Source organism: Populus trichocarpa, chromosome 18, assembly GCF_000002775.5.
Source record: "Populus trichocarpa isolate Nisqually-1 chromosome 18, P.trichocarpa_v4.1, whole genome shotgun sequence".
NCBI lineage: Eukaryota > Viridiplantae > Streptophyta > Magnoliopsida > Malpighiales > Salicaceae > Populus > Populus trichocarpa.
In genome coordinates, this window is record NC_037302.2 from 1,592,110 (window position 1) to 1,608,291 (window position 16,182).

Sequence of the window (16,182 nt, forward strand, 5' to 3'; positions counted from 1 at the left end):
TCAATGACAAAGACTGGACACCAACACCCAAAGCAGATATATTTTAATCTGGATGTAGTAGAATTTATGATCTTAACTGTTCAATTAATACAAGTTAAACACACACTCTACTTAAAGAGAGAATCAAACTAAACTTCTATATTGATGCAAGAATCTGTACTCTTGAAGAGATAATAATAATAATATAAATTATTAATCAACTTTGATTAGAAATACTACATATTTCTTCGTACATTTGGTAATGTGGTATGGCGTATTTTTTAAAAATTAGTACTTTTTAATTAAAAATATATATATTAAAAAAATATGTTTTCATATTAGACGAATGGATTAACCATTTCCTTGAAGTTAGAAGAATGGGATAATCCCTAATAGGCCATTTATGAAGCTACAGTTGCAAAAAAAGCTAACCATTGCTCTGCAGAAATATTTGTGGTGGCCAAAAAAAGCTAACTATTGTTAGGCATGTGTTTCATCTAGCTACTTTTTTTTTCATCTAAAAGAGATCCATGCCCAGAAATGAAAATCTTCATATCACTTTCAAGTCAAGTGCTGGTAAATCTCATATCGCTCTCAACTTAAGTGCTGTAAAAAGCATTCCTTTACGAGGAAAACTACTATAACTGGAGGTTAAATTGGAAATGGCAAAGACATGCAAAAGGAGTGGTTACATCAATAATCACCCCATTATAGAAAGAAATTGAGCAAGCACACATGGTTAATCAAATGTTTCTAATCACCCCATTTGTTTACCATCCAATGTTAATTAACCTTTTAATTCAGGGAACTGAAACCTCATTTTAGAACACTAGCAAGCATGGCATGAATGAAAGATATGGCTCTACAAATATTTTGTACCACTTTTGTAGATTTTGTTGTTGTGTGTGGCATGACATAGAAAAGGAGAGAAAGATGGGCCTGAACAAAATAATTAAAACACCCACTCAATCACATTCAGTGTCACAATTTTCTTCAGGAGATGATGCAGCAATCCCAACTGGAATCCTGTCTTATAAGCCTGAGCAAAAGAACCTTTAAACCTAACAATTCAAAAAGATTTCAATTTTTTCAACCTCCATTGAAAGTTGGTCTCACATCTTTCTGACAGTAAAGAAACTCAGTCTCTGCGTTTCAACCTTCATTGTAAACTAAATTGCTTCTTTACCTTGCTTTGCAGAGACTCTTCCAATGACTTCAGTTTTGTTCTGTTGAATAAAATCTTGCAAGATGAAATAATGTATGCATTTTTACCAAGTGACTAATAGTACAACACAGTTTTGTAACTCAAAATTTGCACAACATGCAATGCCTCTCACATCTAGTTCTTTCACCTTAACTTTCAAGAAAAGTGCCCTGCAGGCCCTCCCTTTTCCACTAAAAAAATTGTTTCTTTTCGAGATCCTCTTTTCCAAACAAGTTCCTTTCAACACTACAGTGTTCATTTTGACAAATTTAGCCACCCATTCAGGATACCTACAGTATCATTGAGGTCAGGTGTGTGCTACCATTCTGGTGAGCAACTTGTATTATTAACCCCAGCTAGTGTAGTTTATCCTCTTGGAATCCCGACAAATTAGACCAAACCAAACACATTATACAGATCTATTGCACTATTAATTAGTAAGATTAGGGTTTACTGCACCAAACATCGAATCAGACTGATAGATTTTGGTCCACATGAATAATTTTCTACTAATGTAATGGATATTCCCAACAAAATGTCACACTAAATAAGCAAGTGAAAACTGACCATGTGGGTGACCTTTCACAAGATCGCTATTCTTTCTAACTGAACGGTAACGGTACGAATTTCCAGGTTCTTTGAAAATACTGCAAATTGAATACAACATACATATGCCAAATTGTCATATTGTGCTTCCAAGTTTCAGAGGCTGCTTTTTATTCGAACCCCAATAAAAGTGACATAGCAATTGAATGCAAGAAGCCTGGAAGATCAGAGAAAGGAGTCCTTGTTTCTAAAATTGATCCATTTGCATTATAAATGAAGATTTGGAATCCTTCAAGAAGCAGCAGCAAGATTCCTACAAATCTTCCACTGAAGACATAATGCATACGACAGCATCAAACATTATGGCATAATCTACTGTACACTACTACTAATTAAGCATCATCAAATGGAGTCCCTAAGGGGACACTTCTAAGGAGCTTAGAGGGTGTAAAAGACTAAACACTTGAAGAAGCTATAAAAATTGGTTAAAATTAGCTAGTTAATGCCATTGCTTTGGCAGAGGAGGACTAGATTAATCAGGGTGTTTGTGGCGTGGCCCCTTCGGCTTGCAGGTTACTGAGTTGCCACCCCAGAACATAACTCAATAGACCCATAATCAAGCAATTCTTCAATCATTTGCTCAATGTGGTGATCTTCAAGAGGCTTGATGAACTGCTGGTTGTTGTCAACTTGAACTTTCTTGTACACCCAGTTTGCCTCTGCCTCTTGAACTTGCAATGGACTTTTCTCTGGCTGCAAAGCATCAAGTTCCTCACTCTTTATGACAATGCTATTGGTAGGGGTTTTGACTAGTGAAGTTGGTGCCTTTTGTTGCTGTTGTTTTTGTTCTTGAAGTGATGTTTGTTTAGTCACTTGCAATGAGGCCATATAGCACCTATGCAACTTTGCTGTCAAAGTTGCTGAAAGAAGTTTCGACGAAGCTGACTGCGATGCATTTGGGTTATAAGGGAAGTTGGTCCTTGCCCTTGGTCCACACATAAGCCTTGCAGCTTCATCATAGGCTCTTGCTGCATCCTCTGCAGTTTCAAATGTGCCTAGCCAAATTCTAGTCTTCCTGCAAAAAAAAAAAAAAAGCCAAACGTTTCGTTAGAACTCAGGAGTATATTATCCGAAACGTTCATGGGTCACGTTGTTGATGTGTTCTTACAATAGAGGGTGGCGAATCTCAGACACCCATGATCCCCAATGCCTTTGTCGAACCCCTCGATATCGCTGTTGCGGTCTGGCCATATTAGTTAAAAAAGAAAACGTTTCTTTAAGAAAGTGTTTGTGAAAATGCCTGAGAGAAAGAGGGGCGTTGGAAAGCAAGATTGTGATGCCAAGGAAGGGGTGGGGGAGAGGGGTTTTTGTAGGTGGGTTTGCCTGAAAGATATAGGGAAAGCTGGTCTGGCAACCAATTTAGGGAAGTGGGTCCAACTTTGTGGGTTTAGGTCTTTCTATTCTTTTTCTTTCTTTGCTGGTTGCAACAAGTGATGAAGGATAATTGATTATATATTTTGGTGAACTGATGTTTCAAACTGACGTCCAAATTCAATTCACATGACTGGTTAGCACTACAACTTTTGTTCCATGAGAAAAAAGAACAAAAAAAAAATCAGAATATTCAACTGTTGCCATGGCGATCTCCTCTCCCTTCCAGAAAATCCAAGGTCATAGTCTTTGTAGATATGCTTTGTCACTTCATGCATGTGAGTGTTATGTTAGCCTAGCTAAAGATGATACTCCACCAGAACTCTCCTCTTGCTCCGTGACCATGAGAATTAAAACTTTTTTTAATTACGAGTTCATATATATATATATAAAACAGGTTGAATACCGGTTTAAATGGTCTGGTTTGAATAAAAACCTCAATTGATCCGAATAAAAAAACTAAACCAATTGGTACGGTTTTATATTTGAATTAATGGGTTTTGATTTAATGGAACTCTAATTTATAATTACAATGGGGTTTTTCTTGGTTGGATGTGGTTTAGTTTTTTTTTGTTAGGTTCGGTTCGAGTCCGTCATTTTGGTTGGTTCTTAAAATCCATGAACTACAATCACATGTTTTTAAGAAAAAATCCAAAAGAAATTACTCAACACGTTTGAAAAGCATTCTATTTAGTTGGTTTTTACTGATATTATGGAAAATTAGATTAATCTGCTCACCACTACGGATTTTGAGACCACAGATTTACCCATCTCTTGTGACCAAAAAATGGGAGTTTATTACTGTGTTGTAGTAAGATGCACAGATCTTTTTCACGCACACAGTAAATGGTCCACAGGTTAAAAGGGTTCATGCAACAATTTGGTACAGACATAATTGGGTCAATCCTAAGTTGAGACACAACTATTAAAGATTCTTAGACCATAATGATTGCCCTAAAAACCCAAATCATTTGATCAAATCTTATTCACTATATAATCGAATCAACATGCACTCAGAGAAGCTAAAAAGATTAAATAAAATACTTTTCACACAAAAGAGAGAAGGATTCTAAACTAAATCAGTAAGCTATAAGTGTATGGTGATTGTTCTGCGGTAGAGAACACGGCCCTTCCAAGTTTCAACAGGGTGATCTAGGCAACTTCACAAGCGGTATTTGTTATCTGGAAACATTAGCGTGTGTCACAGAGGGTACAGAAGACAAACAGTGTACATGGATTTGGGACAAAATTAATGCAAATGGGTGCTAATTTTGCAGCTGAAGAACACAATCGAAAGAACAAATTAAGAGAAGAAAGTGAAAAAATAAAATAAAATGGGCCACAATGTGGTCTGTGAGTGCTTCAGCAGTGTTTAAAACAGTTCGAAACACCCTTGCGTTATATTATATTTAGTTATGCTCTGTGTTTATTATAATATAGACGCATTCCCAATCTCTGTCTGCAGTCGCAATTTTTGACTGTTTGCTTCTGTGTCAGGAGCTGTTCCCATGAGCGAGGTACTTACCATAGTATTACAAGCAAACATTTACATCTTCATTCGTTGAACTTATTTAATTTTTCCTGACTTTCATGGCAGAGTGGTGTGGCCTTGCAGTGGTAACTAGGTGTTCATAACTTCAGGTTTGTGGTGTCTATGCGACATGGGACCAGGATCTCTTGTATGCAAATAATTTATTGCAGAAGACTTTAGCCCTAGCGTAGATCAAGTGGAGTTTTCGCTGCTCTTGCCACTGTCGAATGTCCGGTTATAGATGACCTAAAATATAGATTTTTCCACGGTTAACAGTATTTTTTTTTTAGTTTAACGTGGGTGTCCGGACCAGCTTGCGCGTACCTCGACTAATCCCACGGATCCTGAAGTTAACGACCATGTAAGCCTCCAGTGGCCATCATATGAGCAACCACAGGGCTCGAACCTGAGACCACAGAGTGAGCAAACCTCTTGGTCCCAAGCTCTTACCACTGGGCCACCACCTAGATGGTTAACAGTATTTTAATTTCATCAATACCATTTCAAACTAAATTATTTTTAAAAATAATATTTAGTGAGGTTACTATTCATAAAGCTGTCAAAATTCTTTTAACCACAAACTTTAGGTTGTTTAGATTTTAAAAATTTCCGGATTTTTTAAAATGATTTTGAAATTGTGTTTGATTAGTGTACATTATCGAGATAAAAAATTAAATTAATATAAAAGATACAGAAATGTATTTGATAAAAAAAGATAAAGACAAAAATATAAGATAAATATATCTGTAAAATAATTTTGGTGTAAATTTTTATTAATTAGAATAGAAATAATAAGATTTAAACTAAATTATTTTAATATTATATCAAGGAATTATTTTAATTCAAACACTATCACGAGCACATATTAACAAGACAAGACATGGAAATCTTGAAAATAAAAAATTATTTCACACTATGCTAACTTGTGGATAGATATTCAAATGGAGAGAACGAGATAGAAAATATGTGCCTATTTTCTCTTGCCTTCTGTGGAAGATCACATGCCTACTTACACACAATTCATCGAACAGACAAGAGAACTTCTGAGAATTAATTGTGTTTGGGATAAGGACATGCATGGAGTTCATAAGAATATAAAAATAAAAGGATCGATAATTAGGTTTTCTCCTCAATTATCAAGCCATGATCACGAAGCATCGTCTCTGCTTCATCTCATAATTTTCTGTGCTTTCTTCTCAACTAAGATTTAACATATGATGTGAGATATTTTGTCTTGTTTTATTTTATTCATTTTGATGTAACATGAATTATAACACCACCAATCCAATATTGCTGGCCGTAGCTTTCAGCAATAAAAAAAATAAATTAGATCACATATATATACTGGGGTTTTTTTCTTCTTCTTATATATCCATGCTAGAAGTTCGAAGAGTGTTTTTTATTTTTTTTATATTATTTTTTTTAAATAAAAACTCTTTCAACTTGAAATTTATATAAATTATTTAATTTTTATTAATTATAATAGAAATAATAAGATTTAAACTAGATTATTTTAATATTATGTCAAGAAATTATTTTAATTTAAACACTAGGACGAGCACATATTAACAAGACAAGACATGAAAATCTTGAAGTTAAAAAATTATTTCACACTATGCTAACTTGTGGATAGATATTCAAATGATGTTAAAAATTTAAGTTATTAAGTGAGGTTTATTAATAATTTTATATTACTTTCTAATACATCTTTTTAAATAAAAACTTTTTAAATTTAAAATTTATATATATAAATTATTTAATTTTTATTAATTAAAATGAGAATAATAAGATTTAAACTAGACTATTTTAATGTCATGTGAAAAAATGATTTTAATTGAAACACGAGCACACATTAACAAGACAAGACATGGAAATCTTGAAGTTGAAAAATTATTTCACACTATGCTAACTTGTGGATAAATATTCAAATGGAGAGAACGAGATAGTAAACTCTAAAACGTGTTCTAAGGGCAAAAACTTTGACATCTGCTCGTACAATTAGCACCTTTTTTCACACACTAATCTTAGGTTAATCAACAATTATAATAATTACCGTTATACCTTTTTGAGTTTTTCCATTAAAAAGGGTCGTCGATGAACCAGAAGCAGGATGCAGCGATGGGATGGGATTAGACTGAAAGATTAGAAGTTGTCTCAATCAATCTTGGTTTACAGCTAAATCAAAGACTTGCATCAAACAGAGGTCAGGAACAAGAAAGATATGAGCTAAGATGTCAGACCCCACAAAATTAACGCGTTAGGGTTATGGGACCCAGAACACAACATGGCTGATGATAGCAGCAGCTGAGACCTAAATATGAATCCCCATTATTTGTGTTTAAAACCTCCCATGGTTTTCTTGGCCATTACAGGGTCCCGTCTATGTCATTGCTACCTATTTTCTCTTGCCTTCTGTGGAAGATCACATGCGTACTTACACACAATTCATCGAACAGACAAGGGAACTTCTGAGAATTGTGTTTGGGATAAGGACATGGCGTTCATAAGAATATAAAAATAAAAGGATAAATGGGTTTTCTCCTTAATTATCATCAAGCTAGCCATGATCACAAAGCATCGTCGCTGCTTCATCTCATGATTTTCTATGCTTCTTCTCAGCTAAGATTTTACATATGATGTGAGATATATTTTGTCTTGTTTTATTTTATTCATTTTGATGTAACATGTATAACACCATTAATCCAATATTGCTGGCCGTAGCTTTCAGCAATTAAAAAAAATTAGATCACATATTTATGCTGGGGTTTTTTTCTTCTTCTTATATATCCATGCTAGAAGTTCGAAGAGTGTTTACTATTTTTTTTTTATGATATGATATGATGTTGTGATTAATTTGTGATAGGTGCATTTAATTTAACAATGATGAATATCACAAAACAATCCTATATCATGGTTAGAAAAACCTAACCAAATTAATAAAATTAATTCCCAATGTTATTCTTCATGTAAAACAAGATGTCAAATAAAAAAAAATCAATTAATTTTTTTTATATATTAATGAAGGTTTTCTTAGCTCGACATTTATACGTCAAGCCTTGAGCATGCTATATATCCATACCAAATCGGTATATTCACGAGAAAATATTATGTTCTTGCATGATCCTTCAAGATCCAAGCTATTGATGGTAATAAATGACGAGCATGTTCACTTACCCACCCACCCCTAAGTCTCTAATGTCAAGAATGAAACTTTATCTCTTATGTTTGCAATCCAATATATCATGCTAGGAGTAATGTCAATTTTTTTTTTTTAAATACAATAAAAAAAACTGCAAGATTTCTCATGAGTTGTTAGATCATGATTTTAAAGCGAGACCAACTTATAAATCTCAGTATTTCAATCATTAAAATGTATTGCGGTATATGTCGAGGCAATTTCTGTTTTTTAAATTTTTTTTTTTTAAATATCGTATTTGAAAAGCATTTTATACCAAAATACCAAACAAATATGTATTCTTGAAGTTTTTTTATTGTATTTTCTTTAATAGTTAACAATACTTTAAATATAAATGATCCCCCACAACTTTATTAGCCACTAAAAATTATTTGAAGAATTGTCCTAGAAGAAGACTTGGAGCAATAAAAAAGGAGAAAACCAACCTAAGATCCTGAACACAATCTTTGGAGATGCACTAATCATGGGTTTAGTTTTGTTCAAAGATCCACCTTGGACCCGGGATTTTTAATCTTAAAAACAACGCAAAACGTATAGAAAAAACAATTTTAGTTGCAGCTAAATGAGTGGGACATAATCTTATTATTCCCTTTCATTTTCCAAGTTCTTAAGGGAATTAGTCAAGGAAAAGAAGTTAATCAACCACCTAAACAAGATTTATTATCAGTCTTGACGCGGTTTTGTGCAGGCTAAACAAGAAAGGGAGTGATGTAGATTCAAGGGATGTGAAAGAAATGTTGTTTCCTGCGAGTTCTCCCGCGCAGTCTATGGGATTTGCACAGGCTGTTCCTTTGAATTTTGTTGGCAGCCAACACCACCACAAGCAGCTCATCATTAGCATGCCATGAAGAAGATGCGTCCAACTCCATTTGCAATAATTGTGCATGATCACTGTTCTGTCTCGCGTTTCAGATGGGTTGAAGCATCCTGAATTAATAAAAATTAATAAATAATAAATAACAGTTATCTCTCGGGATTTTATGGATTAAATTGACAAATAAAAAAATTTAAAAAGAGATTCAAAAGTTTTTTTTTTTTTGCTTATTGGACCATTAAATCTTCAAAATTATAACCAAAAGTTTTTTAATTATTATTTTAGTTATTTTCCTATATATTTTTATTTTAATTATTTGTTTTCAATTTAGTTTATGTTTCTTAAACGGGTCGGTGTTTAGACCTCTTATATAAATAGTTGAGGTGTTTTTTTATTATCCAAACTACTATACAAATTTCATAAAAATATATATAAAAAAAGTTCTAGGTTTCTTTATCTTTAAGGGTATGTTCGGGAATATGGTAGTGGTTGTGCGGTTCAATTAAAGTATTTTTTGCTTAGAAATATATTAAAATAATGTTTTTTTATTTTTAAAAATTATTTTTAACATCAGTACATCAAAACGATTTGAAAATATAAAAAAATTAAATTTTAAAAAAACATGGTTTATATATCGCATTCCCAACCGCGCAATAAATCTATAATCTTAGGAATTGGGACCATAGCCTTTATCCTTGCTATACGCGACTTCAAATATGGTTTATTGAAAATTATAATTCTTGTTAAATCAATGATGTAATAATCCATTAATGGCACAGGGAAGTCGCACATGCCTGGTAAGCGATGCAGCACTTTCGAGTCTAATAGCTTAAACATTAATTAACCTATATATTAAATTTATGCCACGACGTCGACGAGGACATTGTTTTCCCTCATTTCAAGTGCTGCAAAGCTATCAAGCAGACAATTGCGAGAGTCATTTTCATGCCATGTGCGAAGAAAGTTTTTTCAGTAGAAATTTATGTTTTTTTTCTTTCAAATCCGCGTAGTCTGATGAGGTACGTAGATAATGCTTTCAAAATCAATTTCTCACATTCCATGGCGTGACTTATTAATATATTTATTTAATGGATACATTATTCTTTTTTTGTATTTGGGATATGCCACTGAGTTTGCAACTTCCATGAAATTCATGATTTCTCGGACGAAGTTTCCAGATGAAAGATTCCACGAAGAAAATGATTTTTTCATTGCCATGTCCAATTTGCTATTTCATTGTGCAAAATTAATGAGTTTTAAAAAAATAATAAAAACAACTTAAGTGTGCAATAAAACACACATTGTTATTAATTTCGGTCCAATCATGCTTGGCAGGTTGTCATGACTAGGCCGATTGACTCATTCATTTGATCCGAGTGGCTTTTAAAAAATAATTTTTAAAAAAATAATTCTTAAAACAATACCATTTTAATTTTAAAAAATTAAAATATATATTTTTATTTAAATTAACTTATAACTCAGGCCTTAAACCAAGTCAGGAAAGGTGTGGTTGGAATCTCTTTGCCCTAATTTTAACAGCCATTAAACCCCCTCGCAGTATCATCCTTGGGATTGCTGGTAAGGGGGGGAAATCTGAATATCATAGCCCCCGAGTCTGATCTATTAAAAAATAGGCACGGCCCAATTCAAAAATTACTGGACCAAATATAGTGTTCGAAGGCCTCAGATATAGCCCACTTCTCGACCCAGTAAAGAAATGCTTGGATAAAAGAAAATTGTTTTCGGGGTTTTTTAGTACACGTTTTTAGGAAGAGAAATAGAGTGGGCTGTGGTACAAAAGATAGAAATTGGGCCCAATAGAAAATAGTAATTCTATGTTGGGCCAGACAAGCTCAGGGAGCCTGTAGCATGTTTTAACATTTTGTGACTGGCCCATCTCAAGCTTAGTTTGGGCTCTGAATTTGGTAAGTAAGATCCATTAATAAGGCCCTGTTTGGGCCCATCTCAAGATTCATTGGGCAACCACCACTGTCCCGTCCCCCACTCCCCCTTCCAGTTTCAGATAGCATCCTTACGGTTATGGGTGATGGATGCAGAGAGCACGGAACTAGTTCATTCGAAAAACATCTATTAACATTAACCAAAACACTAACCAGACACGATCCTAGGACACGTGGAAGTATCATGCAGATAGACACAACACACATCTAACCTCCATTAGAGATTCGTACGGCCAAGTGACATGCATGAACTTGTCTTTACTGCATAAATAAATTGGACTGTTAAGTTGTTTGATAAATCAGAAAAAGGAAACGATGAGAGAAAAAAAGGAAATGGATGTGAATGTCCACCTAAATTACCTTTATTATCAAAGCTAATTTTGGCTTTGAAAATTAATCTGATTGGTACGATTTCTACGAATTAATTAAGTCATAAATACATTTGGTTAAAAAATAATTGTTTACTTAGATTAAGAATTTGTTATAAGATTACGTCAGGATCTTGATTTAATTAAAAATTAATTTGTTTTGAATCATTCCCATCAAACATATTTATTACCTACGGTCATTTTAATTTGTTTTTATCATAAATTATTTATAAGAAAATTAACTTTAAAATTTATTCTCCTTCTTCTTGTTTTTTTTCTACTGTTGTTTGTCGTTCACACAGCACAACAGTCATAAATACAGGGGTTGATTGGCCGAAGCAGAATTCAAGAATTCAACAGAGACTATTGCAAAAGGTCACAGTGTATATAGTGGCCTGTCAACTAGGTCACTTGATTTTCGTGTTTGTTTGACAGGGAAAAAACGATAGAGCGTATAATGGTGAGTTTGTGTGCATTTTCATGCTTTGGTGCCACAACAAATCTTCATCACCACCAGCATCATCATCAAGGTATGTGTCAAATTTCTTCATGAATTTCTGATCAAATGTTTCGATTGTGTAAGAACTTTCTTGGCCTTTGGCAGATGGGTTGGTGAGAAATGTAACGTTTTTGGAAGCACAGAGAAGTGGTAACCGAAGGTACTCTTATAGAGATTTTTCTTTCTTTCCCCCCCTTTTTTTTTTATAAGCAAAGGTACTCGTTGAGAAATACCATATGATCCTGCTTACTGAGTATATTTGTTTAGATTTATTAGAGCCATTGTTTTAAAATTTATTTTTTCAATGTTCTTGTCAATCAAATCATATAATGTTTTTAAAAAACCAAAATTATATGTGCACATTATATAAATTTACGAGTTTGGAAAAAATTTCCAATGGACACTGTATATATATTTCAATCTATGTGGAATTCACTTGTAAAAACTAGTAAATAAGTGCTTTTAATTCGTTTGACGTCGAGGTTAGTGTTGCCCATGTAAAAAATTAAGAAAGAAAAGGAGATATGGATTTGTTCCTTTGTTTTCAACAACTTGAAGTTTCCAGTTAGAATCACTTGTAATCTTCCTAAATCCCAATGATTTTGCTTCAACTGTTAAGAAATCATTTCAATTCAAGATTTTCAACAGTCTTTCATCAAAGATTTTCAGGTAGTGTCACCCCAGTTAAAGTGCCGGTGAACCAAGCACATTGTGCACCGAAGAGAAGCCAATGCAAGAAAACCATTGTTTTTCCCTCAAGATTGTCATCTTCAGCCAGCACTAAAACTGTGGCTGGCAGAACTTGCAAAGGATACAGAGAGCACGGTGTTCTTGTCACTTTACAGGATAGAATTTCGACAAACCCTGAGAACGACAATGTTTCCTCGAGTTTTAAGGACACTGTATTCCAGCTGTTACATTCGTTCTATCAGTTTTCTCGTCCTCATACTGTGATTGGCACTGTGAGTTTCATGTTTTTACACTTTCTTGACATAAAATCAATGTTTCTGATAGAAAGAAGTCAGTAAAGCTGGGCTAATTTAAGTTTTCTCTTTTCTTTTCTTTTTTCTCTTCCTTTTTTTGTTGCAGCTTATAGGGATAACATCAGTTTCTCTTCTACCAGTAGAAACAATATCTGAACTGTCTCCCACATTTTTCATGGGATTGCTGAAGGTAAGTTTCGGACAAGAAGACCAATAATTGCCTCTGATGGGATTTTAGCTCCAATACTAAAGAATTCTTTTGACAACTCAGGCATTGGTGCCATCGGTGTTGATGAACATTTACGTGGTGGGGTTGAATCAATTATTTGATGTTGAAATAGACAAGGTATGTATTCACGTGGCTTAAATTATCGATTTGTATGATCTCTGCAGCAATTTATCTTCTACTAAATGCATGGTATATGAATTAATTTTGGTTACGGCATGGGTTTCTTCTTGATGAGGTACAGTTGTTTCAATTAACGTTTCCCTCACTGCCTGCCAATGCTGTGTTCTTGGCTTCATTTTTTACTGCTTTTATGTTCTCAGGTAAACAAACCTTATCTCCCACTTGCTTCTGGCGATTTCTCAATGGGAACTGGTGTCGCAATTGTTTCGGCATCTTTGTTGGCAGTAAGTAGGATTACTTGTTAAGACACAGCAGCAGAGAAGAATGAAGGATTTGTATGTCAGTCTGCTGATTAATTTGCCTCCTATGTTGATTGTTTGATTTCATTTTTCAGAGTTTTGCAATGGGAATCATGTTTCAATCCCCACTACTATTTTCTGCCCTACTCATAAGTTGTGTGCTCGGGAGTGTGTATTCTATAGAAGTAAGTTCCTTACCAACCTTACATCAACAGTTTTGTAATATTCTAAATGATCTGAAAGACTTAGAAGGATTATAGCATGACATGAGGAAAATCTCTGTTTCTTTGTAGCTTCCTTTTCTCAGATGGAAGAAGCAAGCATTTCTTGCTGCAACTTGCATCATGATCGTGAGGGCTATTGTCGTTCAACTCGCTTTCTTTGTACACATGCAGGTAAACAGAAATTCTTGAGCTTGTAGTTCACTGAGCCACGGATACCTCAGTCTATGATCAAGATTTGAAAGTCTATTGTTTTGTATGACAATTCTATCACCCAGGATTTCTTCTTGCTTCCTTGATTGACTCAACCAAATCGATCGTACTTTGCAGAAATTTGTTCTTGGCAAAACAACAGTTGTGACAAGATCATTGGTGTTTGCAACTGCTTTCATGTGCTTCTTTTCTGCTGTCATTGCCCTATTCAAGGTAAACCCACAACCATAATGGACCTTGTAAGGCAATTAATTATTACTTTATTTTAAATACAACAGTACCAAAGTACGTAAACATCAAAGTTAAATCCGATTTGCAGCCTGAATTGAACCGGCTCAGCCATTCTTGAGGCTATGTGGCTACTGGAGATGACTAAAGATGTTCGAGAAATTAACCTATAATCATGATGATTACTAATTAATGTCTTTCTAGCATTTCAATAGGATATACCTGACGTCGATGGCGACCGAGATTATGGCATTCAATCCTTCAGTGTCAGCTTAGGTCAAGAAAGAGTAAGCAAACTAATCACTTAATATTGTAACATTTATATGCTTTGTTTGCTTCCTGCAAGATGGAGTAGAAGGATAAGTTCTCATATATGTCAAAGGCCTGACACATATTTTGCTCATCTTTCCAGGTCTTTTGGCTCTGTGTTAACATGCTGCTAATAGCATATGGAGCTGCTGTGGTTGTAGGAGCTTCGTCTACATTCCTACCAAGCAAGTTCATCACAGTATGTATCATATAATATCCCTGCAACCAAACATTCCTGTTTATCTAGTCTTCTACAATTTTTTTTGCTTGCTAAGATTGGTTTTCATTCAGATATTAGGCCATTGTACTCTAGCTTTCATTCTGTGGCTTCGAGCACGATCGGTCGATCTTACCAGCAAAGATTCCATAACTTCCTTCTACATGTTCATCTGGAAGGCAAGTCAAATCATATAGAATTTCCATCTTAATTACATGAAACATGTTTAACCGCTTCATTGGTTATTCCTATGTTATTACAGTTATTCTATGCTGAGTACTTCCTCGTCCCGTTTGTTCGCTGATCAGAAGACTCGGTCTGAATTTCTTTTTGTACAAGATATATTTTTCTGTTGTCCTTCAAAGAGAAGGTAGTGATTTGATGGTGATGGTGATGGACAGGAAGCGAAAACGAGCATTCAAGCATGCCTGTGTAGGCAATGCTACGATTTAGTTTCAGTTCAAAACAGAAAAATCAATACGAATCATGAGATAAATTATGGTTGGCTTGTCCGAATTATGTGTTTTTATGGGAAAAAAAATTCTGTGACGAGGAGTTTATCTTCTGTTAAAATTCATGCTCATTGGATTGCAGCCACCCACTGATTACATATATGGACCATAGATCATAGGTTTCTATCTCATAAGCAATTTTTTACTTAATTTAAATGGAAAGTATACTGGGTCAAATTATTTTTCATAATAATGTGTTTTTTTTATATGAAAAGATGTTTTTTTCATCAAAAAACTGTCTAAACACGATTGTATCTGGGAAAGAAAAATTCTTATGAAATTTATTTGATCCTTGAATTTATTTTTTGTGTGCGCTTTAGTTACTAAACTTTATTTTTTTAATTTAATCCTTGTAAGATATGCTGGTTTATGTGTTGGGGTCTATTTTAATTTGCATGCTCCTGCTTATCCCACATGTCATGTCATAGAATATTTCAACATTAAACTAAAGAACCATGCTCCTGCCTATCCTACATATCATAGAATATGATGACGTTAAACTAAGGATTTATCTCACAAAATAGTATTTTAGGTTATTGTTGAACGGAAGATTGAAAAAGGATCGAAATAAAAAAAAAATAGAGTTGTTTTATCAAAAGGCTTTGAAAACTTCAATTCCATCCCTCAAGTTTCAAATTATACATTTTTTAGCTCCTATTGTTTAGGGTTTTTGTGTTTTAGTCCCAAATTTTGTTTTTATCACGTTTGAATTCGTAAATATTGATGTGGGAGAGAAAACGTTGATGTAAAAAATTAAAAAAAAAGGATAAATATTTGACTAACCATATTTCGATCGTTAAAAATGCCGAACTTGGTATCAAGAAGTTTGTCTTAGAGCTAGTTTAATAAATATGATTTTTTCCTTTAAATATGTTAAAAAAAATAGACAGGACTATGAATTTTATTTTGATTCAGTTTAATTTTAGATTTATGAATTGATTTAGGATTAAAAATAGGTTTATATGATTTTTTTTATCTATTTTAAAGTGATAACAAGTCTAAAATAATTTTTTTTATTTAAAAACTTGGACCTTGAATTTTTACTCTACAAAGATACACTGAATTTTTCCAATAAATGACATATGGTTCATCAATGTGTAGTTTGTTAAAACTTTTTTAAAAAAAACATCAAAGCTCTTTTTTAAAGAACAACTATTGTTCTAATTTTATTTTATTTTGGTTTTTTTAATTTGAATTTTTCAAACCAAATTTGATTAGATTTTTCAGGTTTCTGGTTTGATTTTAATTTTATATATATATATATATATATATATATATATATATATATATATATATATATATATATATAAAGTTGAGTAGAA

At 33.5% G+C, this 16,182-nt stretch overlaps 2 protein-coding genes across 3 annotated transcripts; one reads left to right on the forward strand and one right to left on the reverse strand.

The window, feature by feature from the left end:
- Window positions 1-1,970: 1,970 nt before the first annotated feature.
- On the reverse strand, window positions 1,971-3,265 carry LOC7458406 (ethylene-responsive transcription factor ERF003). Its single transcript, XM_002324281.4, has 2 exons — window positions 2,898-3,265; window positions 1,971-2,804 (listed from the first exon to the last, which is right to left on the reverse strand). The coding sequence occupies exons 1-2, from the start codon at window positions 2,978-2,980 to the stop codon at window positions 2,303-2,305; spliced, it is 585 nt and encodes a 194-aa protein (XP_002324317.1). The 5' UTR covers window positions 2,981-3,265; the 3' UTR covers window positions 1,971-2,302.
- Window positions 3,266-11,272: 8,007 nt separating this feature from the next.
- LOC7458405 (probable homogentisate phytyltransferase 1, chloroplastic) lies at window positions 11,273-14,906 on the forward strand. 2 transcript variants are annotated; one of them, XM_024589622.2, is made up of 13 exons: window positions 11,273-11,560; window positions 11,635-11,689; window positions 12,191-12,491; window positions 12,619-12,702; window positions 12,784-12,858; window positions 13,062-13,145; window positions 13,256-13,345; window positions 13,454-13,555; window positions 13,712-13,807; window positions 14,038-14,109; window positions 14,235-14,330; window positions 14,423-14,527; window positions 14,611-14,906. In XM_024589622.2, exons 1-13 carry the CDS (start codon window positions 11,488-11,490, stop codon window positions 14,650-14,652), a joined length of 1,275 nt encoding a protein of 424 aa, XP_024445390.2. In that variant the 5' UTR covers window positions 11,273-11,487; the 3' UTR covers window positions 14,653-14,906. The 2 variants fall into 2 exon arrangements, 1 of the variants encoding a protein (XP_024445390.2); XR_008058060.1 differs by lacking the exon at window positions 14,611-14,906 and having other exon boundaries at window positions 14,027-14,109; window positions 14,423-14,475.
- Window positions 14,907-16,182: the final 1,276 nt, after the last annotated feature.